The 27861-nt window shown below is 34.6% G+C and overlaps 1 protein-coding gene and 1 pseudogene across 1 annotated transcript; both read left to right on the top strand.

The window, feature by feature from the left end:
* Nucleotides 1–34: 34 nt before the first annotated feature.
* On the top strand, nucleotides 35–27861 carry LOC100782514 (uncharacterized; annotated as a pseudogene).
* LOC121173692 (uncharacterized) lies at nucleotides 19075–20068 on the top strand. The gene is made up of 2 exons (XM_041010371.1): nucleotides 19075–19198; nucleotides 19293–20068. Exons 1-2 carry the CDS (start codon nucleotides 19075–19077, stop codon nucleotides 20066–20068), a joined length of 900 nt encoding a protein of 299 aa, XP_040866305.1.

Here is a 27861-nt window from a genome sequence, read left to right as displayed (position 1 = left end):
GCTTGGTGGTAGCTAATGAAGACTTGCAAGGACGATGAAGACCAATGTGACGCTAACTGGAGATGCGTCACACGTCGTGCGTGTGAACTTCCCGCGCCAGGGCCCTATATGGGGTCGTGTGCGGTGGTATTTTGAGTTGGTTGCACATGTGGACAGTGTGGTGGTCTTCGGCGAGCGACAGTGGTTGAAGGTGAGCTCCAATGAAAAGGCATCAAGAAGTTTGACAAAAGAGGGTAGGAAAGCCATGATAAATGAAAACCAAACAAACAAAATGCAACTAAAACAAAGTGTGAAAGATAAGGCCCGACAAAAGAAATAGTCTTGGAATGGCCCTAAACTAATTGGGCTTTGTGTGCCTTAGATCAGGAATCATGCCACCGAAAATGAAGGACAAAAATATGGATGCATGGACCGCCATGCACCGAAACAGTTGGGCACTCAAATATTATTAAGGGCCCAAAGGAAAGGCACATGAGAGAGCATTGAAGTTCCAATGAGATCATCGTCACCACCATCGTGTAGATCAGTGGACGATAATGCTGATGATGAGGTCACCAGATTAAAAGGTCATTGGAGCTCCGACAGCGGGTGGACGATGACTGCTAGAAAATAATTCGGGAAAGGAGAAAAATCAACGAAAAGTGGGACAACAAGCAAAAAAGTCCATTGGGATGCGGAAACATTCATCAAAAGACGGGAGACAAATAGAAAGGTCCACAAAGACAGTAGTTCATTGAAAAAGTGATAGCGACTAATGGTGACCAAAAAAGTTGTTGGGAAAGGATAAATGATTCTTGGAATAAGTGCAACGACTAGAAAGATCATCCGAGGATAATAAGTCTCTAATGGGGATGATTTTCATTATTTCTCTATGAAGAATAATCTGTGTTCTGACATCATATAATAGTGATTTATAGTAGCATTGAGTGTCTTAGATGACCACATCTCATCTTTATTTATAATGTAGAAATTAGAATCAGTATTGATTACATACCAATCAATTATTGATTAATAGGATATAGAATATTCTCATAATAAATATAACATTAGGAATAATATTAAACATAATCTCACGCCTCACAAGTTTGAAATTCTAATAACAAATAACAACATATACACACACCGACATAATCAAAGAAGCAACAAGAAATATGTGAAGGCTATTACTTCCTTTGTTTCAAATTATATGACATTTAAGTTTTTGACACAAATATTAAGGATTACAATTAATTTGTTAAATTTTAAAAGAAAATATTTAATAACATCATAATATACATTTTATCTATCTAATTTAATGACTCATTTACTCTTTCTATATACTATTCCTAGTAAGTACTCCCTCACTTCTCTTTCATAGTAAAAAAAACACAAGTTTTTTATTCTCTTTTATAAGTAAATTTTGACTATTTTTGTTTTATTTAATGAAACCCTTCATTTAATAGGGGATTTATATTTAATATCAAGTTTAAATGAAGGAATACTTAGAAAAAATGTTTGTTTTTTAATTGAAAATAGTACATTTAATAAAATTAACTAATTTTCTTAATAAATTTAAAATCATTTTTTTTGCTTATGAAAGAAAACGGATGAAATATTGATTAAGAGTAATATTGAAAAAAAATATTTAATGCACTATTATTTTGTAAAACAACATATATTTTAAAATAATTTTTTCTCAAAAAAATATAATCCGAAATGGAGATAATATATTAGATTAACAAAATTTCCTTTTTGTTACTATGTTAGGTTATTGGTTTGCAAGACTTTTTATATTTAATTAGCCTCTTATCTTACTTTTCTATTTTTACAATATATAATAATTCCCGATTTTATTTATTAAAACAAAAAAACCAAGTCAGCACAACACAACAACATACCAACAGCGAGCGAAACGCGGTAGGGTTGTATAAAACGGCACACCATACACCTCTTGTCTTGGACTTCAAATTCAATTGATCCGTTTCCCAACCCAAAGAAAGAGAGAGAATGTGGTGGTGGCGGCGGCGGCGTAGATCTTGAGAACATCTCCTTCTTCCGATTTCATTTTCACCCAAAAGCTTCTCGCTTTCAACATCACCCTCACCAAAACCCCTCTTCAACGAGCCCTACTCTTCTTCTTTCTCCATCCCAATCGAATGGCCGAGGGTGCACGAACCGCGCATGCACCCGCCCCGCACCCGATCCAACCCAAACCCGACGATAAAACCCCGAATCCGGTGAAGGAGACTCCGCCGCCGCCGGAGAAACCGGAGCCCGGCGATTGCTGCGGCAGCGGATGCGTCCGGGACGTTTACTACGACGAACTCGAAGATACAATAAGCTATACAAACAAGACGATCCCAGCCCCAAAGCTTCTTCATAGTCTTCATCATCGCATGGGTTAGCATTATTAATGTATTTATATTATTATATTATATCTTCTGAATCTTGAAAAGCTTTCCATATTTCTCGATTTCGTGAATTGTCCTTTTATTTTTATCAAAAAGGAACGAAGTGTTACATGCCGAATTGCAAATGTAGAAACTGATTTTTTTTTTTAAATATCAGGGATAAAATGTACGATTTATATAATCCCGAAGATTAATTCGGATATTTATATAGAAACTGATTTTTTTTTTTTTTAAATTTGGCATCATGTTCTTTCTTTGTTATGCTTTCATATGATGGGAATTTGATTCAAACTTCAAACATTGCTCTTTTTTTTTAAAAAAAAATTAAAGTAATTTTTGTATTTAACAATTAGCATAAATATATTAAATTGAAATTAAAGTAAATAATAATATGGAAGAGTACGATACACTGGGGAGTCAATTAAGAAGGTTTGATAAATTTCTTTTCTAAAAGAAAAATTATTGAATCGTTTAATGTAACAAGAATTATAAATTATTATAGAAATGTTTGAAATATTATAACATTGCTAATGCTTATTTGAGATGTCATTGGCATTCTATTTTAGCATTACTTCTCTTGCTCAATACTTATGGGTAAATGGAATAACATGTTAATGCTTATATAAATATTTGGGAGTTTTAGTTCCCGGGAACTTGTGTAGTTCTTGGGGTTCGGGAACTCCTACAATTCTCTTATCTACAAAATTATAGAATACGTAGATTGACTTATTAGATTATGCCCAAACTCTGTTTAGTTCAATGGGTGTCTTCAAAGATTCTATGAAGAATTTGTTCATTCTTGAGGATTATCATAGTTTTTTGGATTTGGAAACTCTTACTATTCTCTTCCTCTTGAATATCTAAATATGATGCAAAAATATATTCAATTCACTAGACATCCCTATTTTATATGAAAGATTTAACCGAGTATCTTTAACGGAGTTTCTGCCCAATATTTTTATATACCGTTTCACATTGCAATTTCACAACTTCCATTTGGGAATTTCAATGTTGGCATCATGCTCTTTCTTTTTTATGCTTTCATATGGGAATTTGGTTCCAACTTTAACTTATATGGTTGAAATTAAGATAAATAGTAAAATATAAAAAGGTAGGATACATGGTGGAGTCAGTTAAGAAGCTTTGATAAATTTATTTTCTAAAAGAAAAATTATTTAGTTGTTTGATGTAAGAAGAATTATACATTTTAATAGAAATATGTAAAATATTATAAATTTTTAAAATTATACCTCACCTCACGTGAGTTGTTCCATTTGAGATGCCATGTAGGTGACAAAATGGGTTATCAGCCCAATGTGAGCTGAGCTGGTGTGGGTTGCAGGCCATAATGAGTTGGGCCAAAAAAGTTCGAGTTTAGTTTGAGACTACCAAATGAAGTTCAAGTCTAAGTCTGGTTTTGTGGGCTTTTAATGGATTTTTTGCAGGCTTAACCCGCATTAAGCCATGATTGAATCAAACTAAAATGTGCATCTAGTTTGGACTAAAAAATATTGGGTGATGTTAGGTGTACCAGCATTATTGTTTGTGCATCCAACAATTTTAATTAATTCCATAAATGCTTCTGTGTCTCCTTCCTTTTTAAGTTGCTTTCTCTGCTTTTTTCGTTTACGCGTGTATGGTTTTTGCTTTCTTTTCTCTCCTTCGTGTTGGTTTTTCATTGTTGAGAGCAGTTTGTCGCTTTGGTGTAGGTGGAAGTGTTATGGGTCGATGATTGTTGGGTTATTGTCGTCGTCAATACACCAGGTATGTTGTTACTGGGTGAGTGTGTTAAGTGATTCGTAAGGCAAATTTTAACATATAGATCAACTTGAATTATATGGATGAAGTTGATTCGTAAGTTGATAATAAACTAACGGATCATGTTGATTTGTATTGATTACAGATTTTGATTTTTTAAAAATTTCTTAAAATTTTATTTTTTTAATTATTAATATCTTTTTGTGTACATTTTCTTATAAAAATTATTTGTTTACATATGTATTTGAAATAATTGGTATGTAAATATAGGATTTTTGTTTGTTCATACATATGATTATAAATTGTAGTGTTTATAAAATTGTGAACACTAAAAGATTATGTAGAATTTTGTATGCAGTTAAAAGTTGTATGTTTGTCATGTGAAATTTTTTGATTTGTTGTTAAGATGAACGAAGATTAATGGATGTATGAGGCAAATTGACACAAAGGGTTTAGTTTTACAAATTAATTTTTGATATGGGTTCCTTTCCAAACAATTTATGGAGGGATCTCTTTTTACACATACATGCACGTATATTGTCAGCATGCATGGCGATATAGGGTTTGGGACGACACATGGTTAAAAACAGTGGCGTAGGGTATTAGCCCTTTGACTGGCGATACATGCAATGACGTGGAAAGGATCTCGCCAGTGTCAATGGCAAAACACCTTAGGTGGTGTCGTACAGGTGCAGCAGGCTAGGCGCGTAGAGGGGAGAGTAGGCTAGATGCAGGCATGCAGGTTAGGGAGCAACAACTTTTGACCCAAAGGTTATTGCCACTAGGAGTGGCAAAATAAGGTAAGTTTGGTATTTGGTTCCCCTTATAAAAACGCTATCCTGAACGAATGAATGAACACATTCATCTCTTCATTCTTGCTGTCACGCATGTGGTGACAAAAAGTTTTTGTGTGTGATGTTGTGTTATTTAGTCCATATTTGGTTGACTCAAACTTGGTAACTTATTTTTTGTATTCCATTTAATCAGTTGTTTCTGTTGTTGATAATTAAATTATTTATTTTAGGTATTATAAAATTAAATTATTTATTTTAGGTATTATAAAATTTGTATGTTATATTTGTTTTAGGTATTGTAAGTTATTATTCAAATATATGATATGTTAGTTTGTATTAATTTAATATATATATATATATATATTATTTAATTTTCTTTTTGCATATTAATTTATGTTATTCAAATATATATTGTGTTATTTATTTAAATTTATCTTTTCATGTATTTTAATTGATGTGTATAAAATATTTTATTTAATTTAATTTTGTTATTTGAATAATATATTTTGATATTCAAATATATATTTTTATTTATTTAAATTTGTGTTTGTATATATTTTAAATTATTTATAGAATATATTTAAATTTTTTTATTGGTAGAATATATTTTGTTATTCAAATGTATATATTTTGGTATTTATTTAAAGTTATATTTGCATGTATTTTAATTTATTTGTAGAATATATTTAAATTTTGTTATTCATATATATATATATATATATATATATTATTTGTTTAACATATTCTTTACATAGTAATTTTTGTTACATAATTTATTTTGTATATATATATATATATATATATATATTTAATTAAATTTTTATAAATTTACTTAATTTTTTTATTTTATGTACAAATAATGTATAAATGTTTTTGTTAATTTATTGTATTATATTTTATTTTGTAGTATTAATGACATCTTTCTTATCATGTTCATCAAATATAAAAATTAAGTCTGGTCTAATTAATGGTGATATTTTATGAATACAAAATAAACATGTTTCAGGACATATTTGAGATGGAGAAGAAGATAGAAAAATTACACATTAGACGAGCTGTTCTCAAGAACACCAGAGAAAGTTATTCCTCTATTTCGACAATTGAGTTTTTACTAGATAGATTGTGAAGATAGGATATTTAAAAATAAATGTGCCATTAATTAGTGCCTTTATAGAAAGATGGAGATCGAAAACATTTTACATGAGATGTAGAGAGTGCATTATTATTCTCTAAGATGTCTTTGTTTATTAGGTCTCCGTGTGGGTCACCATTAATTGCTCCAACAAACCTTAATTAGACGGTAATCTACAACAAGTCGTCATCATTAATTGCTCCAACAAACCTTAATTAGACCGTAATCTACAACAAGTCGAAAGGTTTTACCCGTGCATGAATCCTAAGATTCATTAGAGGTGTTTTATTTGTTGACAGAGGTAGTAGCAAAGTTTCCTAAGGTATCTGCAACTACGGGACTCGAGAGAGTACACCATGTATGTATGGAGATCTGCCTTGCTTGCTTATTTATAGAGAGATATGCAGGGTCGGCAATTATAAAACTAAAATTGATCGGATGTATGTGCATCTTAATACAAATGTGGACATGATAACGATATATAAGTTTGACTCCAAAGAGGACTTCTCTCTTAATAGAAAATAAACCACTCGGACACATCTTAGTCGTTTAAAAAATTAGATTTCATTTCAAAAGAATTAATAAGGTAAAATATATTATTTTTTAATGTTTTTTAGGTGGTTGTGACGTGTAAATCAACATATCGGAAATGATGATTTGATAGTTTTTCGTTGCAAATTAGATATTATGAAACGACATAAGGTAAGAACATGTTAATTTATTGGTTAAGTAATAAATAATGTCATATTTCACTAAAATCATCACAAATATGTTATTATATGCAGTTTCTGTGGGAGTCTTACACAACAAATATTATGTCGGTGTTATTTTCAATTTGTTTAGTTGAAAGTGTAGCGCGGTGCACGATTGTGCCACTAACTTTTTTTTAAGTTATTGAGTGACACCAACGAATAGAGTATTGAGACAATTTGGAATGCAACAACTAATTCTAAGATGTCATTCGCAATCCTTGAATATTCATGGTATAATACTGAAAGACAAACATGATGAAAAATGGGGGCAACTGTTTGTTGATCAATCATTGGAACAATCGAACAGATTGTAGGGTCGACGGTTCTTATTCCCAACAAGATGGCTTACTGAGCTTTAATTCTGACTATATGGTCTGGTATTAGGCGAAAAACGAAGATGTTTGTTGATCTTAAAATACAAACATAGCTACATTGATATATTTTTTTTGTTTTTTTAATATTTAACTTCATATTATTTTTTAAATTGTCACCATTAATTTGCCAACCCTAATAATTGCATGCTGAAATTGCATGGTGTCTTCACAAGGGAGGAATACATGGACAGTTGATGATCTCGTGTTGTATCTCGTGTTGTAGTGAAGAAAATAACCAATTTTATCCGAAGAGCAAGAGAGAATTATTGAGCCTGTGTCACATGTTCTAGCAACAAAGCATTAATTTGTAGCACAAAAGTTTCATATTCTTCCATTAAGTGTTGAAATTCAAGGTATAGGCAGGCAGACAAAGGGAGGTTGTTACTCACATATGGAAGAGCGTGACCATGATTGAACTACCTAAAAGTGTATGCGTGATTAATTACTGCCTTGATTGAAAGATGGAGGCCCGAAACACATACGCTTCACATGAGATGCGGAGAGTGTATGATTACTCTTTAAGATGTCTCTGTATTATTAGGTCTATGTGTTGATGGGGCACCATTAATTGGTCAAACTAATCTTGATTGGGCTGAATTATGTGAAGAATTGTTGAGAGTCAGACCACAGGAAGGTGAACTTCAAGGCAATGTGGTTAAATTAAGTTGGCTGACTCACCATTTTTCACAAATAATTAATCATGACGGTAACGTAGAACAACTATAAATGTTTACCCGTGCATGAATTCTTAGATTCATAGGAGGTGTTCTATTTGTTGACAAAAGCAGCAACAAAGTTTTCTCAAGGTACATACAATTTTTACGTGACTTTGAACAGTGCAGCATGTATGTATGGGAACATGTCGTGCTTGCTTTTTTATATAGAGAGATGTACACCGTCACCGATTACAAACTTAAATCAATCGGAGGTATGTGCATCTTAATCCAAATGTTGACATGAGAACGATGCACGACCTTGGCTCCGAGGAGGATTCCTCCCGTAATAGAAAATAAACCACTTGGACACAGGTTAGTTGTTTAAAAAATAAAATTTCATTTGAAAATAATTAATAATATAACGCGTCGCCACTGGTGATTTCATATTTTTTTATAAGTGGTTGCGACGTGGAAATCAGCATATTAGCAATGATGATCTGATAGTTTTTCGTCGCAAATTGGATATCATGAAACGATATGAGGTAAGAAGATCGTAATGTATTTAATAAATAAAATGTCATGTTTAAGTGAAAATTAACAATTGTATTATTGTATGCAATTTTTGTCGGAGCCTTACACAACAACTGTTATGTCAGCGTTGCCTCCAATTTGTTTGGTTGGTAGTGTATAATGGTGCGTGGTGGTGTCACTCATTTGTTTCCATGTTGTTGAGTGACATCAACCCGATAGAGTGTTGCGACAATTTGGAATGCAACAACCTATTCCCCAGTGTCCTTCGCAACCACTGAATATCTATTGGCTTAATGTTGAAAGGCAAACAAGATGAAAATTGGTTCCTGCTGTTGGCCTCAATGATCAGTCAATGAAACAATTGAGCTGAGTTTATGGTCAATGTTTATCCTCGACAAGAGGACCTATTAAGTTTTAACTTAGACTACATAGTCTGATATAGGCGAAAAACGAAGATGTTTGTCGACCCAAAGAATGCAAACATAGCTACATTGATATTTATTTCTTTTTTATTATTTAACTTCAATTTATTTTTTAAAGCATGAGCATTAATTTCCTGACCCTAATAATTATAGACTGAAGTTGCAGAGACATTATAGTATATGGTGTCACTATTATAAGGGAGGAACACATGGACAGTTGATGATCTCGTGTCTTATGTGAAGAAGATAATGATTTTATTCGAAAAGCAAGAGAGAATCACTGAGCTTATGGCACATGAACCAGCATGCGTTGATTCCTACCACAAGAGTTTCACATGCTTCAGTTAAGTGTTAAAACTCGGGGTTTTGACAGGCGAAGGGAGGCTGTTGAACCGCAAGAATTTTCCCAACAAATTGAGGAGCGTGGCCATGGAATGTATTACAAGCCAGCAACATTTTCTTTGTATCCTTCACAGATGTATCAATATCGGTTCGAAGGTCATCACACTGATATGTTTGCAAGCGAACATTCGTTCGGTGATGTTGCGAAAACACATCCTCATTTTTTATAGCCGACTATGACCCCTTCACAGCAACATGATGTCCTAATGGCAACACCTAACGTCTCATTAGCTCCGCAATGGAATGTACCCGTAACAATACCTTATATGAGTGACTTATTAGGTGTTGATTTACGTGAGGAGTTTTCTGCTGAGATTGAGCAAGTAGAAGCGGGGAGACATCGCGGCAGAAGAAATCCTGATCGTCAAGCGCGAAGATGAGGTCGACCATGTGACACATTCTCACGTCATCACAGACATCATAATGAATGATTTTCATGTTTATATTTAAATTAGTTGTTATATGTTTGTCATTTGAATTTGACACTTAATTTGTTCAAATTTAAACATACATACAACAAATTTAAACAGAGACATGAAAATCATTCATTATGATATCCGTGATGACGTGAGGATATGTCACATGGTCGATCCCATCTTCGCGCCTGACGATCAGAATTTATTCTGCTGCGATGTCTCCCCGCTTCTACTTGCTCAACCTCAGCGAAAAACTCCTAACGCAAATCAACACCTAATAAGTCACCCATATCAGGTATTGCTTCGGATACATTCCATTGTGGAGCTAATGGGGAGTTAGGTGTTGCCATTGGGGCATCATGTTGTTGTGAAGGGGTCATAGTCGGTCATGAAAAAATGAGGATGTGTTTTTGTAACATCACCGAATGAATGTTCGCTTGCAAACATATCAGTGTGATGACCTTCGAATGGATACTGATACATCTGTGAAGGATACTAAGAAAATGTTGGTGGCGTGTAATACATTTCATGGCCATGCTCCTCAATTTGTTGGGAAAATTCTTGCGCTTCAACAACCTCCATTCGTCTGTCAACACCCCGAGTTTCAACACTTGACTGAAGCATGTGAAACTCTTCTGGTGGAGATGCTGGACCATGTGCCACAAGCTTAGTGATTCTCTCTTGCTCTTCAGATAAAATCATTATCTTCTCTACATAAGGCACGGGATCATCAACTGTTCATGTGTTCCTCTCTTGTGGTGACACCATATACCTTGTGGTGACACCATATACTGTAATGTCTCCGCAACTTCAGCCTGCAGTTATTAGGGTCAGGAAATTAATGCACATGCTTTAAAAAATAAATTGAAGTTAAATATTTAAAAAGATATAAATACCAATGTAGTTGTGTTTGCATTCTTTGGGTCGACAAACATCTTCGTTTTTCGCCTATATCAGACCATGTAGTCGGAGTTAAAACTCAATAGGTCATCCTGTCGAGGATAAACGTCGACCCTAAACTCAGCTCGATTGGTCCATTGACTGATCATTGGGGCCAACAGCTGAAACCAATTTTCATCTTGCTTGCCTTTTAGCGTTAGACCATGGATATTCAGTGGTTGCGAATGACATTCGGGAATAGGTTGTTGCATTCCAAATTGTCGCAGCACTCTATCGGGTTGGTGCCACTCAACAACATGGAAACAAATGAGTGACACCACCACGCACCACGCTACACTACCAACCAAACAAATTGGAGACAACATTGACATAATAGTTGTTGTGTAAGGCTCCCACGGAAACTGTATACAATAACATAGTTGTTAATTTTCACTTAAACATGACATTTTATTTATTATTTAACGAATACATTACGATCTTCTTACCTCATGTCGTTTCATGATATTCAATTTGTGACGAAAAACTATCAGATCATCATTGCCAATATGTTGATTTTCACGTCGCAGCCACCTACAAAAAATATGAAATCATCAGTGGCGACACGTTACATTATTAATTATTTTTAAAAGAAATTTTATTTTTTAAACAACTAACCTGTGTCCGAGTGGTTTATTTTCTATTACGGGAGTAGTTCTCTTTGGAGCCAAAGTCGTGCATTGTTCCCATGCCCACATTTGGATTAAGATGCACATACCTCTGATTGATTTAATTTTGTAATCGGTGGCGCTGCACATCTCTCTATGTGAAAAAGCAAGCACGACAGGTCCTCATGCATACGTGTTGCACTGTTCAAAGTCACGTAAAAGTTGCAGGTACCTTAGGGAAACTTTGCTGCTGCTTTTGTCAGCAAATAGGACACCTCCTATGAAATCTAAGGATTCATGCACGGGTAAACCTTTGTAGTTGTTCTACGTTGCCGTCATGGTTATTTATTTGTGAAAAATGGTGAGCCATCCAACTTAATTTAACCACACTGCCTTGAAGTTCACCTTCCTGTGGTCTGACTCCCAACAATTCTTCACATAATTCAGCCCAATCAAGATTAGTTTGACCAATTAATGGTGTCCCATCAACACGCAGACCTAATAATACAGAGACATCTTGAAGAGTAATTGTACACTCTTCGCATCTCATCTCATGTGAAACGTATGTGTTTCGGGCCTCCATCTTTCAATCAAGACAGTCATTAATGATGCATTTATTTTTAGGTAGCCCATCTTCATTATCTAATAAAAACTACATTGTCGAAGTAGAGGAATATTTCCTCTGATATTTCTTCTTCTCCTAAGGACAGCTCGTCTTATGTGTAATTTTCGATTTTCTTCCCCATTCCAAACATGTTCTGAAACATGCTTAACTTGCATTCATAATACGTCACAATCGATCAAACCAAACTTAATTTTAATATTTGATGAACATGACGACGAAGATGCCATTGATACTACAAAATATAATACAATAAATTCACAAAATAATTTATACATTACTTGTAAAGAAAAAAAAATTAACTACATTTACAAAAAATTAATTAAATATATATACCACATAATTAAAATTTGAATAAATAACAAAAAATATATATTTAAATAACAAAATTTAAATATATTTTATAAATAAATTAAATTACACGCAAACATAAATTTAATTAAATAACATAATATATATATTTCTGGCCAAAAATTAAAACAATATATATACAAAATTACTACAAACTAAGGTGTCATATAAAATTTTAAATAATAACTTACACTACTTATAAAGTAAAACTATTTTAGACACCTGCCAATCACAAAATTTAAATATAAAAAATTATTTAAATATATAAAACATTATTTAAATATATTCAATTACATGCAAATACAAATTTAAATAAATAACATAATATATATTTGCGGCAAATAATTAATAACATATATATACAAAATTAATATAAGGTATCATATAACTAACCTAGTATAGAAAATTCAAATATTTTTAACTAAAACTAAACCTAACGTACAAAATTAATATCATTAAAAACTAAACCTAAACCTACCGTAAATAACTTAAATTATCAAACTAAACCTAATTTATCATTTAAAACTACAACTAAGTAAACATAATATATATATTTATGGACAAAAATTAATATAATATATATACAAAATTAATACAATGTATCATATAACTAACCTACCATAAAAAATTTAAATATATTTGACTAAAAGTAAGTCTAACGTACAAAACTAATATCATTTTAAATTAAAACTAATATCGTTTCAAACTAAAACTAAAACTAATATTATTTAAAACTATAACTAAAATTAAACCTATCGTACAAAACTTAAATTATCAAAGTAAACTTAATTTATCATTTAAAACTAAAACTAAGGTAAGATAGAAAACTAATACACTACTAATTTACTATACCTAAAACTCTACAAATTTTATAATATCTAAAATAACTAATTTAATTATCAGAATACAGACAATTAAACAAATAAAATAAAAAATGAAACAAACTTACCAACTTTGAAAACTAGAGTGGAAGAACACGTTCTCCTTCTTGCAAAGCTTCACTCCAACACCAACAGCTCTTTCTTACGTTTAAGTGCGTTTTCATTTACGGGGAGGGGGATTTATGGAGCTCAAATCGCTACTCAAGCTAGCGATTTTCCCTGCAACCAAATCGCCAGTCAAACTGGCGGGTACGTGCAAGCTGCAGTTCTTCTTCTGTTCCCAGCGTAACCTGCAACCTAGCCTGGCTCCCCTAGCGCAACTCGCCAGTCAAATTGGCAAGCAAGTCCCATGCATGCTGAAATTGCCAGTGTCGCCATGCCAAAGTCGCTAATGGGGCTGGCAATTTGCATGCAGTTTACGTTAAAAACAACCCCATGCAGGAATAAGTTCCAAAACATTCTATAAGGGGAGGAGTCCTCTTTGGAGCCAAACTTTACATCGTTCTCATGCCCACATCTGTAATAAGATGCACATACATTCGATTGATTTAGTTTTATAATCGATGGTGCTACACATTTCTCTATATGAATAAGCAAGTACGGCAGGTCCCCATGCATATGTGTTGCACTCTCTCAAGTCACGTAAAAATTGCAGATACCTTAGGGAAACTTTGTTACTGCCGTTAACAAATAAGACACTTCCAATGAATCTTAGGATCCATACACGGGTAAACCTTTCTACTTGTTGTAGATTACCGTCATGATTATTTAATTGTGAAAAAATGGTGAGTCAATCAACTTAATTTAATCATATTACCTTGAAGTTCACCTTGTGATCTGACTTCTAACAATTCTTCGCATAAATCAGCCCAATTAAGGTTTGTTGAACCAATTAATGATGACCCATTCACACGGAAACCCAGTCACGTGTCGTCCCAAGCCCTATATCGCCATGCATGCTGGCGATATACGTGCATGTATGTGTAAAAAGAGACCCACTTCGTAAATTGTTTGGAAATGGACCCATATCAGGAATTAGTTTATAAAACTAACCCCTTTGTGTCAATTTGTTGTAAAAAGTGACCCCCTCCGTAAGTAGTTTGGAAAGGGACCCATATGGAGAATTAGTTTGTAAAACTAATCCCTTTGGGTCAATTTGTCGATGTATGACAGTATAATGTTTGAATAGGTTAATATGAATGAACAACATGTTGATTGTTCGGATGCGTTCAATACTTTTCAGGTAATAATGTTTATTATTGTTATTAATTATTAATTTTATAAAATCAGTGTCCCTTGGAAGATTAAAATTGTTTGGGTTGCATTGTAAGTGCTTGATATTCGAGATGATGTTTTATAGTGGACTCGATCAGTTGCTCATGAAAACAGATTTGTGACGGTCATTATGAGATCTGACACAAACACTGATAATAAAGGAAGAACTTCATTTGTGTTAATTGGTTGTGAAAGGAGTGTTCAGGATAGGTCTAGGAATAAAGATTCTGTTAGAAGAGATGCTAGGAGTAGGAAATGTGAGTGTCCTTTCAAGCTTCATAGGAAATTAGTGCTTAGAGGGCAAGGGTTGGATGGTGAAGTTGTTGTGTGGGAGTCATAATCATGAATTGACCAAGTCATTAGTTGAACATCCATACGTTGGACGATTGACTAAGGATGAAAAGACAATTATTGTTAATATGACCAAGAAACATTTTACTAATGTTGAAAGAGTACAATGCCAATGGTTGTACAACAATCAGACAAATATACAATGCACGTGGTAAGATGTCATTATAGTATGGATAAGTCAAACACTTGTAAAATGAACATATTAAAAATATATTTAAAAATAGTCCAAATTAACTTATTAAAAACATATTAACTTCGTGCCAATGCATGTCAACGAAGTCGTCTTGATGTTGGTGGAGTTACTTGAAGTCTCCAAAGAAGAAACTAGAGCTAAGACAACACAGTGTGATGGGGCATACATATGCTTATCGTGGCTACGAGATATTTACCAGAACAGATGTGAGGTCGAACATTGGACTGTTGCAGCTCGTGCCTATCTCTTACATCTATTAGGTTGCACTCTTTTTGCTAACAAGAGTGCAACACATGTTTATGTTATTTTCTTAGACGCTTTCCGAGACTTGAGTCAGAGTGGAAGTTATGCATGAGTAGTTGTTGCTCTAGTGCATATGTATGATCATTTGAATGATGCTTGTAAGAGCGACGATCGAAAGCTTGCTGGTTACATCATCTCGAATACAGCCACTCCCAAGAAATTGATGATATGTATCATTATCTCTAGCAGAAGTATCCCAAAAGCAAGTATTTTTTTCCAAGAAATTAAAAATGGATTCTTCTGTTCTTTTCTCTCATCTCCTGTATACATATATAGGCTTTGCTTTTCTGTTAGGCTTCACCATTTGTTAGAGGTACGTATAGGTAGAGGACTGTGTAACCTTGCTTCTTGGCAGCACGATAGATAATTAGAGAAAGAAGAGTGTAGTAACTACAACTTGCATCATGGCATCCAGGATTACCCAATCAACAGAAGGTTCGGTGCAATCTGCTGAATTGCCTTGTGATTGCAGTTTCGCTCAAACAGTTTTCACTGATATGTTATTTACTTATTAAGTTGCATATGATTTTTTTTTATCTTTGTTATGGAAGTAATATTCTATCTAAAAATGTCTAACCACACTTCCTCAATTTTTATTACTACCTAGTTAATTTATGAGATGATAATGCTTTACTTTGGCAACGACTAATGTGATGGCTTGAGTTGACATTCTATCAACACCGTATACATTGAAAGAAGCTGGGTGGATGAACATGGTGTTGATGATTCTTTTTGCCGTCATTTGTTGTCGTACAGTCACCCACCCTTATGAGATACTACTTTGAAAGCAGAGAATGAATAACTAGCTACCCAGAGATATGAGAAGCTGCATTTGAAAAAAATGTGGTCGTATTATTGTTTTTGTGAGTTTATCTATATCTTTATTTAAATTAATTGAAAATTGTTGTACCATGCTTCCTAGAGAAGTGTTTATACAAGTACTTATTTGATTTTTCTTAAAATGTTATCAAATATTTATATGTTTGAGAAGTCATTTTAGTAGTTTATAATTAGGTTTGATTTTTAACTTTTTAGTTTCTCAAATAATAAATTGATATTTTGTGACAATTTTAAAATATAAATTTTAATGACTAAAAATCAATTTTGAATATTTTAATTTTAATAGTTTATTGTTTTTAATCTTAATATGCTAGTTGTTCTCAGATTCTCACCTAAAATAATATTCACTTGTAAATCATATTATATATGTTATAAGTGAACACATAACCTCAAATTTCAATCATTCTCAAATATAATTGGGTGAGACAAATTAATAACTCAAAAATAATCATTTCAGACGTATGCCTCCACACATGAACAGTTTTGTGTGTGTTTCTCATATATATTATCTATCATGTGAAACTTAATTAATATGTTTACCTTTATCTTCCATACGTGAAAAACTTTCGTGCATAGATTTATTTTTCCCTAACTTGTTCTCTTAGCTCACAATAATATTTTGAGGCCCCCACTAAATTTTTAAATTTTACCTATACTTACATTTTAAAAATAATTTTATCTTCACAAGACTCTAATTCTTATAAAGTTACTTTTAAAATATCATTTACAAATAAAATACATATTAAATTTGTAACTTGAATTCCTTCAACACCCAAGTCTTTCAAATTTAATTCAAAATCTAAATCAAAGGAATTCCAATTTGACTCAAAGTTTCTTTGATGCTTCTAATTCAATTATTTATTTAGTTATCACTAGTCATAGCTCATTTGCAACAGTTTTAGATTTTAGATTTTACAGTGTGCATTAGTGAATAAATGTACCAATGTTTTTTTTAATAGCTCAGTACCAACGTGAAATGGGCTGGTCAAGATCTGTTTAACCCATAGGTTCCTTCTCTCCTTGGGTGCTGCCCAGTGGCTTCGCCACCGACGGAGTGGATCTTTGTTCTCTACAAACGCTAGGGTTCCTTCTTCGATCCTTGGGAGTTCTGACTGCCTCGGTCTCCAAAGCTTTTCCTTATTTTTTCCAATCGCGTGCCCTATCACTTTTTCTCATCTTGGGCTATAAAGTAGTTTGTTACTACCTGCAATAACCAGCTTGAACTACTCCTGATGGGGAAGAACAATGCTCCCACATACCAATACAGGAGGCCCCTCCGATAATCCAAAGACTGTTCAGGCTAATTTGTCTGTCTCTCCTCATAGAAAACATGTCTTGATTGCAAATCATGTTCCTGTCCTTCATAATTCTTCTGACCTCAAAGAAACAGGGAACACTGAGTTTGGTGATCCTATAGAAGAGGGGTTTGTTCAGGTGAAAACAAAACACCAGAAAAAAGGTAAAAAAGTGCAACTCATAAAGACAACCCGTACTGAGGATATGCACGCTAATGTCCAAAGAGGAAGAAATCATAAAGCTATAACTAGGGTCAGGGAGGCTTCCTCCCGTTCGAATCCATGATCATTGCCTCTTGGAACATTAGAGGCTTTAATTTGCCTCTGAAGCATCATGTGATGCAGAGCTTCCTTCGCTGCAAGGAAGTTAACGTCATGGCTGTGTTGGAAACTAAGTTGAATAAGGTTTCAGTTGAGGAAATCATGAGAAGAAAGTTTGGTGACTGGCACTTCACCTATAACTTCGATTCTCATAATGCTAGCAGAATTCTTATCCTCTGGTAGCAGGATAAGATCCATTTTTCTGTTTTAGAGTCAAATGCCCAATTGATTCACTGTGCTATTGATTGTAAAACCACTGCTAAGCGCTTTCAGGTTTCATTCATCTACGGTCTTCACTCCATTGTGGCAAGAAGATCTCTTTGGATAAATCTAAATAGTATCAATGCTAATATGAATTGCCTCTGGCTCCTCATTGGTGACTTCAACTCCATTTTGTCTCCCACCGATCGTTTCAATGGAGCTGAGCCCAATGCTTATGAGTTGCAAGATTTTGTTGATTGTTGTTCTGACCTGGGGCTGGGGAGCATCAACTCTCATGGCCCCTTGTACACGTGGACTAATGGCAAGATGTGGAGCAAACTGGACAGAGCTTTATGTAATCAGTCCTGGTTCAATTCCTTTGGAAATTCTGCTTGTGAAGTTATGGAGTTTATTTCTATTTCAGACCATACTCCTCTAGTTGTCACCACTGAGTTGGTAGTGCCTAGAGGTAATTCTCCATTTAAATTCAACAATGCTATTGTGGATCATCCAAATTTCTCAAGAATCATTGCAGATGGCTGGAAGCAAAATATTCAAGGCTGGAAGCAAAACATCTCCAACCGAGTGGAGCTAGCTTAGGCTGAATATAACAGTGTGCTTAATTCTCTAAAGCAAAATCCTTAGGACCATTCCCTTCTTGCTCTGGCAAACTGCATTAGAGGGCAGACCATTATGCTTAGAAAAGCGGAGTCTATGAAGTTCGCTCAGCTCATCAAAAACAGATATCTCCTACAGGCTGATAAATGCTCCAAATTTTTTCATGCTTTAATCAAGCGCAATAGACACAGCCGGTTTATTGCTGCCATAAGGCTAGAGGATGTGCATAACACTTCCTCCCAAGATGAAATTGCCCTTGCTTTTGTGAATCACTTTAGGAATTTGTTTAGTACTCATGAGCTGACCCAAACTCCTTCCATTTCGATTTGCAACAGGGGTCCTAAGGTTCCCACCGATTGCTTTGCTGCCTTACTTTGTCCTACTTCTAAGCAAGAGGTTTGGAACGTTATTTCTGTGATGGATAACAATAAAGCTCCAGGGTCAGATGGTTTCAATGCTTTATTCTTCAAGAAGGCTTGGAATATCATTGGTGATGATATCTATCTTTGAGGCGGTTAATGAATTCTTTACAACTGGAAAAATTTTAAAGTTGATCAACCATGTTATTTTTGCGCTTATTCATAAGCATGATCAGGCCTCTCAGGTTAACCATTTCAGACCTATATCTTGCTGTAATTTGTTATACAAGATTATGTCTAAAATTTTGGCCAACCGCATAGCCCCAGTGCTTGAGACTATTATTGGGGAAACTCAAACTGCCTTCATTAAGAACAAAAAGATGATGGACAACATCTTCTTAGTTCAAGAGATTTTGCGTAAATATGCACAGAAAAGATCCTCTTTGAGATGCCTCCTGAAAATTGACTTGCATAAAGCTTATGATTCCATTTCCTAGGAATTCTTGGATAGGATGCTTAAGTCCATTGGCTTCCCAGCCCAGTTCTGTACTTGGATCATGGAATGTTTCTTCCACTTTCTTTAGTGTGGCAGTCAATGGATCCATTTATGGCCACTTCAAAGGGCAGCAGGGTCTTAGACAAGGGGATCCTCTCTCCCTTTATCTGTTTGTGCTTTGTTTGGAGTACTTTTCCAGAGATATGAGCAGCCTCAAGGATGATGTCAATTTTAAATTTCATCCCAACTGTGCAAGTATTCAATCTCATTTGGCTTTTGCAGATGATATTATGCATCTATCTAGAGGAGATATCCCTTCTGGATCAACTATGTTTGCCAAGCTTCAGCACTTCTGTAGGGTTTTAGGGCTTTCCATCAGCTTTGATAAATCTGTCATATACTCAGTCCGTATTAGGCCTCATGAGCTTTCTCATATTCAGCAGCTTACTGAATTTAGCTTGGGTGTTCCCCTTTTATCATCTAGATTAAATGTATGCCACTATGCTCCCTTGCTTTCCAAGATTACTGGCCTGATTCAGGGATGGAGTAGGAAGTTTTTATCTTATGCAGGTAAGCTAGAGTTGATCAGAGCAGTTATTCAAGGAATTGTGAATTTTTGGATGGGGATTTTTCCTTTGCCTCAATCTGTTCTGGATCGGATCAACGCTTCGTGCCGTAATTTTCTGTGGGGCAAAACAGATATTGGCAAAAACAAGCCCTTGGTTGCTTGGTCAGTAGTTTGTTCTCCGAAAAAAGAAGGGGGTTTAGGCCTTTTTAATCTCAAGGACTAGAACCTTGTGCTTCTTTCTCGTATTCTGTGGGACTTTCATTATAAGAAATATTCTCTATGGGTTCGGTGGGTTCGCCATTACTATTTCAGAGGGAGCAATGTGTGGAATTACAATACTTCTTCATCATATTCAGTTTTGATAAAGAAAATCATTCAAATAAGGGACTTTATTATCTCCAAAGAGCTAAGTACGGAAGAGGCCAAAAAGAGGATTCAATCTTGGAGCACCAATGAACAATTGCTTGTTGGCAAAGTCTATGAATACATTAGAGGTGTCAAGCCTACTGTTAGTTGGTGTTCTGTTATATGGAACCCAACAATCCCCCATAAGATGTCTTTCATTCTATGACTTGCTAAAAGGAACCGACTGCTTACTCTTGACAAAGCTGCTTTTTTTAACAAGGGTTCCCTCTGCCCTTTATGTTCAAATGAGGTCGAGTCAAATGCTCATTTGTTCTTTTCTTGGAGGAAATCTCTCAAAGTTTGGGCTCACATTCGTGATTTAGCTCCTTTTCGCAGGCGTTTCACTTCTTTGCAGTGCATTACTGACTATTAAATTAGGGGCAGATCCACATCAGGTGTTCAAGGATAATTTCGTTGTCTGGCTATAGCAATTACAGTCTACTACATCTGGTTGTCTAGGAACAAGCTAATTTTTGAAGATTATCAATTTTCTGTAATAGAGGTTATTAGCAAGATTACGTTTCTTATGTATAGACAAACACACATGTTGCATTTCTTTTAAAATCTTAATATAGGCCTTCTTGTATTAGGGAGGCTTTTGATTTTCTCTAGCTGCGGGGCATGCCCTGTTTATTGTTGTATCATTTTGGGTTTAATATAATTTACATTTTTCCCCAAAAAAGATTTGTTTAGCCCATCTCCCTTCAGTAGCTAGCCCATTATTCTTGGGTTTAATGTTATTATATATATATACCCTTTATTAGGGCACATATATTGATATCAGAGCCCATGTATTGATATCAGAGTCAGATGAGATCAGCGGAGAGGGATCAAACATCAAGGGTAGATCATACGTCATACATCCCTCTCCTTCAAGGATAGTGATCCAGAGAGTCATGAAAGTGCCCTTGATCTCTGGTATCAGAGCCTGATGGGGAAGTAGGAATAAGGTTCGTAAGGACATATGTAAACTGATTTCATGGATCTGAAACCTTGTACAGTATGCGTAATGTTTTATTTTGATTTGTACAGTATATGTTTGAACAATACTTTCTAGAAGTACAGCAGTCTAATATTTTAGTTGAATAGTATTGTAGCAGTAAGACCTGTGATGGATAAAGGGCAATAAGGCTAAGATGTATTGTTGAACTAAAGTATCAGGACATAATAAGCTAGTGGCTATAGAAATACCGTTCAAACTGTACATGTGAAAAAAAGAAAAAAAAAGTTTTTCTTTAAAAAAAATTTCAGATCCAAGAAATTTTGCTACATATTTACTTACGAAAATATTTCTATGGAACCAGATGAAGGAAAAGATATTAGAGAATGTTATAATCATGTCTAGACTTTTACGCTCTTTTTCCCGTATCTCTTTTCAATCCAATTCTTTCTCATTATCTTCTTCAAGAAATACAAACTTATTAAATGAACAAGAAAACCATACCCACGAGGTCGCCCCCAAACACAATCTCTTCAATGAGGAAGTCCGATTTGAGGATATCAATCAAAACATGAATGACTGGAACATTCAAGAAATCCCTTAAGATCAACTATACGTTCCTGAAACAATTAAAGATAAACACAACTTTGATTACATAATCAAAACAGTAGAGAATAATATTCCTCTAGGACAGGATATAGGGGAAGAATTTCATTTACTTTCAAAAAATTCAATTTATGAACATAGCCGTAAGTTTCAATATCTATACATCGGTTGTGTACAAGTAGCCATCAAGCCCTTAATTGACATGGGCATAGATGCAGCAATTTTAATGTGTCTAAGAGATATTAGGCATAATAAATTTGAAGACTCCTTAATTGGAACGGTCGAAACCAGTTTAGGACAAGGTCCAGTATATTTTAATTGTTATCCAAATAAGACAATGAGTTTAATGGACAGAAATATTCTTGACTCTCTGTTCTTAAATATGCACTTTCATGGCCTTGACATGAAAGAAGGATCAATCCCAACAGCTTTGATTTATAGGATCTAGTACAAGGTCATGAATACTTGTGCGTCTAGAGTCCTATTGCAACCACAAAAGGGAGAAACAACCTTATTTATCACTGATATAACAAAAGTCAATGTTTCTTTACCAAGAGTAATAAAATGGGATGAAGTAACTCTCCCTGAAAAAAGGGGTCATGGAGAAGGTCACACCGTCTGATCCCCGACCTGCTCCAATTATTGAAAAAATTAAACATGATAACTCCAGAAAGGTAGAAATAACCTTCAATAGAAGAAATTCATTTTCATCAAGGATAGAAGCCTCTAGGTCTGAATATGAATCGGCTAGAAGGTCTTTTTCAGTAAGAACTCGTTCAATCCCTGTAGGATTAACTAGATCTGAGTCACATAACCAGTTCCCTACGGTTAATCTCCAAGGTCTAGATACTACTTCTAGTATACCTAGAGCAACCTACAATCAAGAACAGGAGGATGACCAAAAGTCTATCCAATCCCCAACTTACTCTTCTATGGAACTTTATGATGTTATCTGACAACTTTAGCATTGATAAGGAACCACAACAGAGATGGTTTTTCCAAAATTTTAAGGGAACAAATAGACAACAGATCCAAGACAAGTTCTATGAATTTGTCGAAAGAGTAAAAATCAATATTCTTTTCTTTGATTGGTTCCATGCTTACACCATCATAGAAGATATAGATTACCCATGGAAACAAGATATCATAGGTGATCCAACAACAAATGTCATAACAAACTGGCAATTGAAAGACGACGAGTTAATCCAAGCAGATTTACCCCCTGCAACTCAGTATCAACTTCCCAATATCAAAGATAGTAGTAATAAACCTGTCATGGCAATTCCATTCAAAATGAAAGACATCAATGAGGAAGTAACCTATAGGGATATTAGGAGCCTAATGGAACAGGCTAACTATACAAACAAGTACTTACAAGTCCTAGGAAAAACTCTCAAGACAAAAATTTCTAAACAAAAAACAATTGAAGAAGCTTCAACAAGTATTCCCATTGAAAAACCATTATTCAAACCTTTCAAAATTAGCGACAAAGCTAAAAAAAAAATAAGAGAGCTTAGGAAAAACAAATCACTAATTGAAGGAGTAGGAGACAATAATAGTGAAATACTACACAAAATTAGTAGTTTACTTAAGGTCATCCCAGAAACTCCCCAAACCTCAGATAATACATCAAAAATAGTAACAAGAAGTTCATCAAGATTAGTCAATGTTATTAATGAGGATAGTGATCAAAATTCTAATAATACAACTGAAACAGAAAATTCAAAGAAGGCCATCTAAATTATACTATCAACGTCCAACTGCCCCTGACCTTCAACTTGAAGAAAGAGGAGAAAATAATTTCAAGAGTTTTTCTGCAAATAACATCTATGAGTCGAATATAGATGCTCAAACATAATACAATATCATGAATACACTCCAACATATGACAATGGTAGCCACAGTTTACCAAACCTCCCATGAATGTTCGGAAGAAACCATTATAGACATTTTAGTGACAGGATTTTCCGGACAACTAAAAGGTTGGTGGGATAATTATCTTACTAACGAAGAAAAGTAAAAAATTTACAGCGCAGTCAAGACTAATCTCAATGGTAAAGTCATTACTAATGACGATGATAAAGAGATTCCTGACGCTGTTAACACCTTAATCTTTACAATAGCACAACATTTTATTGGAGACCCATCTTTATAGAAAAATAGGTCTACAGAATTATTATCAAATCTTAAGTGTAAAACCTTAGCAGATTTTACATGGTACAAGGATACTTTCTTGACTAAGGTCTATACCAGAAAAGATAGTCAACAACCTTTCTGGAAAGAAAAATTTCTAGCCAGTCTTCCAAGATCTTTAGGAAGGGGGGTTGAATTAAGATAACAAGAACTATTCCCCAATTAAAATTCCGCTCTCTCTTTTTAGATTAACATTACACCCTTAACATGAATTACTCAAAAGACAATTCAGAATAAAATTCTTTAAAGCAAAAGATAAATGACAATAAATAAAAGAGGTTTAAGGGAAGAGAGAAATGTAAACTGATTTATATTAGTTCGGCCACTTCCCGTGCCTACGTCCAGTCCTCAAGCAACCTACTTGAGATTTTCCACTCTCTTATAAAATCCTTTTACAAGTTCTGAACACACAAGGACAATCCTTTCTTTGTGTTCAGAATTCTTTTACAACAAGAGACCCTCGGTCTCTTAATGCCTTTTCAGAAGTAAGAAGAAGAGAAGAAGAAATCTCTCTTGAAAGAGATAGATTGTAAAATGAAGATCAATCACAATTCCTTATTGAATATGCAAGTGTTTGACCAAGGAATCTTTGAGAGGATAAGACATTTCAATTCAGAAAAACTCTCTTAATCTTTTGAGAGGATAAAACTTTTTGGGCAATGTAAACTCTATCACAATTCGTGTTTCCAAGTCACATATAAATAGCCCTTTGATGGCCATTCATAAACCATTTGAATAGATGTGACTCTTGGAAGTTATTTTCTGAAAACCTTCTATGGTAATCGATTACAGGATTTGTGTAATTGATTACAGCTTTTATAATTTGAATTAGAACGCTTATTAAGTGTTGGTAATCGATTACCAATATGGTGTAATCGATTACACAATCTAAAATTTGAATTCAAATATTTAGTAGTTGTTGTAAATCATTTTTTGCCACTGGTAATCGATTACATCCTTTGGTAATCGATTACCAGAGAGTAAATCTCTTGAAAAACAATTTTTAACATGCATTACTTGGCCAAACCTTTTGTTATATCAATTAGGAATTCCCTTCCTAAAATACTAGTGATCATCTTAATGTTGTGGCTTGTATTCTTGAATCATTGTCTTGAATTTAAACTTGAAAAAACCCATTTGCATCAAATCATCATGATCATCATCAAAACACCAAAGTCATTTGCTTCTTCAATCTCCCCCTTTTTTATGATGACAATATAAGTCCTGAAATCAAGATACAAGCAAACAATGTATATGTATAAGATTGGGGTTCACTCCCCCTATGTTTTGGAATTGATGATCACTTGATTTCTAAGCTTTTTCTAAGCCTTTCTACACCCTATTAAGCCTTTCTACACCCCATTTTTCTCCCCCTTTGGCAACATCAAAAAGCCAAAGTACTTGGGAATCAAAACAGATATAATAATGAAGTGAAAACAGATCAATTACAAAGTATAAGTCATAACCAACCAAAATCATAAATAAGACATAACCAAACCAGAATCCAAACAGTTCAAAATTCAAAAACACATAGTATCAAAGCATAAAAGTCTGAAATCCAAATACTACAAGATAAATAAAGTACTGAAAATAATAATCTAAGTAGCATAGCCAAAATACACGGCTTATAAGAGACATAGAATTAGAAACTAAATTCTAAGAAGGTAGAGCTGGTGGTGGAAGATCGAAACTCTAACGAATGTAACACACATCCTCTTCAAGCTGTGTGAGACGAATATCCATTCCGGCAAAACGTGTATCCAGTGAGTCGAAACGTTCACCAACATAAGAACGAAGACCCCGTAATTCGGAAAGAACTTTAGTCATGAGTGCTAAATCATCTCGTTGTGGAGGAGGTGAAGGAGTACGCTCATCTTGAGGAGGGAGTGCGTCTTTCTTCAGCCATTGACCATTCCGATCCTTACGGTATCCAAAGGAAGTCATTGCACCAGCACCAATTGCAAAGGAACGCTTGACTTGAACAAATGGTTCATCATCAAGCGGAATTTGAAAATGATGCAGAAACAAAGTTATCAATTGAGGGTAAGGGAGAGGTGCATTGGCCCGTAATGCCTTAAGCATTCGGTACCGAACCAAGTGAGCCCAGTCGATCTGACGACCGGTAAGGAAAGCCCACATCAGAATCAAATCCTCCTCAGAGGCTTGGGCCAAATTTGAAGACCGGGGAAGCAAAATTCTAACAATTATATAGTGCATGATGCGATTATCAAATGTTAATGACCCGGCCAGCAATCTACCGATCATTTCTGTCTGGTCATTGCAGACCATACGGCGAGCATCATGACTAGAATAATCAAATTACCAGTCATCAACAATGGTGTCCTCAAAAGGTGCACCTTGACTGGGTAAATGAGTTAAAGAAAAGAACAATGACTGATCAATGATCATAGGAATACCATGCACCTCAGAAGAAATAATGTCATCCTGAATTTTTAAATTGCAGTAGAAGACCTTTACATGTTCAGGATAATGTGGCAATTTTAAGGACATGAAATCAACCAGGCCAGAATTTTGAAACGCTTGATAGCAATCAAACGTTTCATCATTAAAGAAATCTACGTCTAGGTACTTAGGGTCTAAGATGATCCTAGAAGAAAATTGAGAAAGGTATCGTAGACGCTGATCATCGGATGAAAACAACGTGGATGATCTTGGAGATGACAAAGAGGGATGAATAGGTGCTATGGGTGCTTCGGATGGTTCGTGGCGGCGATGGGCAGCAGCAGTGGCGGTGGAGGATGATCCCTTTCTCTCCTTCAATGGTTCTGCCATTTGATGAAGTTTTAGTGAATTTCAATCGGTGGAAGTGAAAGAGGAGTGAAAAAGAGGAAGATTGGGCTTTACGGGACGTATTTTGGTGAAGATTTGAGGAAGATATGAAGGTTTGAAGATTTAGGGATGAAGGAGGCACGAGGAGAAGCTTTGGCTACGCAGCAACACTGGTTTCGTAGGTATTTATAGACGAGGACGAGTTGTAATCGATTACAATGATTGGTAATCGATTACAGGAGTAATAAGCCTTCTGGTAATCGATTACAAGATGTTGTAATCGATTACAGGCTACCTGTTCTTGTGTAATCGATTACACTGAGTAGTAATCGATTACCAGAGCACAAACTAGGCTAGTTCCTCTAAAATAACCTATGTTTATGCTAAATACATCTAACACTATCAATCATCATCACTAATATATATTTAATTCATTCACTGACATGGTACCACATTGCATATAGGTTTGAGTCTTAGCATAACTGTCTCATGCGTTTGCTAATTGTTTATTATGAAATTGATGTGTTATTATGTCTTGATCAGAGTGTGTGATTCTTGTGTAATGTGATTGATGATTGAAAAGTGAACTTTGAATGACAAAGTGGTGGAATTACATGAATTACGTGTAACTAAGTTTTATTTGGTTTTTATGATATGTATATCTAGTTGTTTTGTTTCTCTATTAGTTAGGAATGTGATAACTCACTCCCCGTGTGTTGTTTGTGTTTGGATCCTGTGATGATCTTGAACTTTGTGTTCGGGGGAGCAGATGACTAGGTGAATTGCTTTAAGGAACCATGTGCTAAAGGATGTCGGGACACAACGCTCTGATAGGATGTTACATTGGGGTATAGGGTTTTATAGACGGCCTTGTTGGAGCCGAAGTGAATTTATTATTTATTTAGAAAAGTTTTATGATGATGTTAGAAAGGTGAATGTGAGCCTGCTACCCTCTTGAAAGGCTTGTATTTAATTATGTTTTAAAAACTTGAATTAAGTTTAATTTTTTTTAATTATTTCTTTTATTATTAGTACATATATGTGTGGGGTAGAGGGTGTTACAGACTCTACTAGTTCTACTA

This window comes from Glycine max, chromosome 16 (genome assembly GCF_000004515.6).
Source record: "Glycine max cultivar Williams 82 chromosome 16, Glycine_max_v4.0, whole genome shotgun sequence".
Taxonomy (NCBI): Eukaryota; Viridiplantae; Streptophyta; class Magnoliopsida; order Fabales; family Fabaceae; genus Glycine; species Glycine max.
This window is presented reverse-complemented; position numbering and strand designations above follow the sequence as displayed.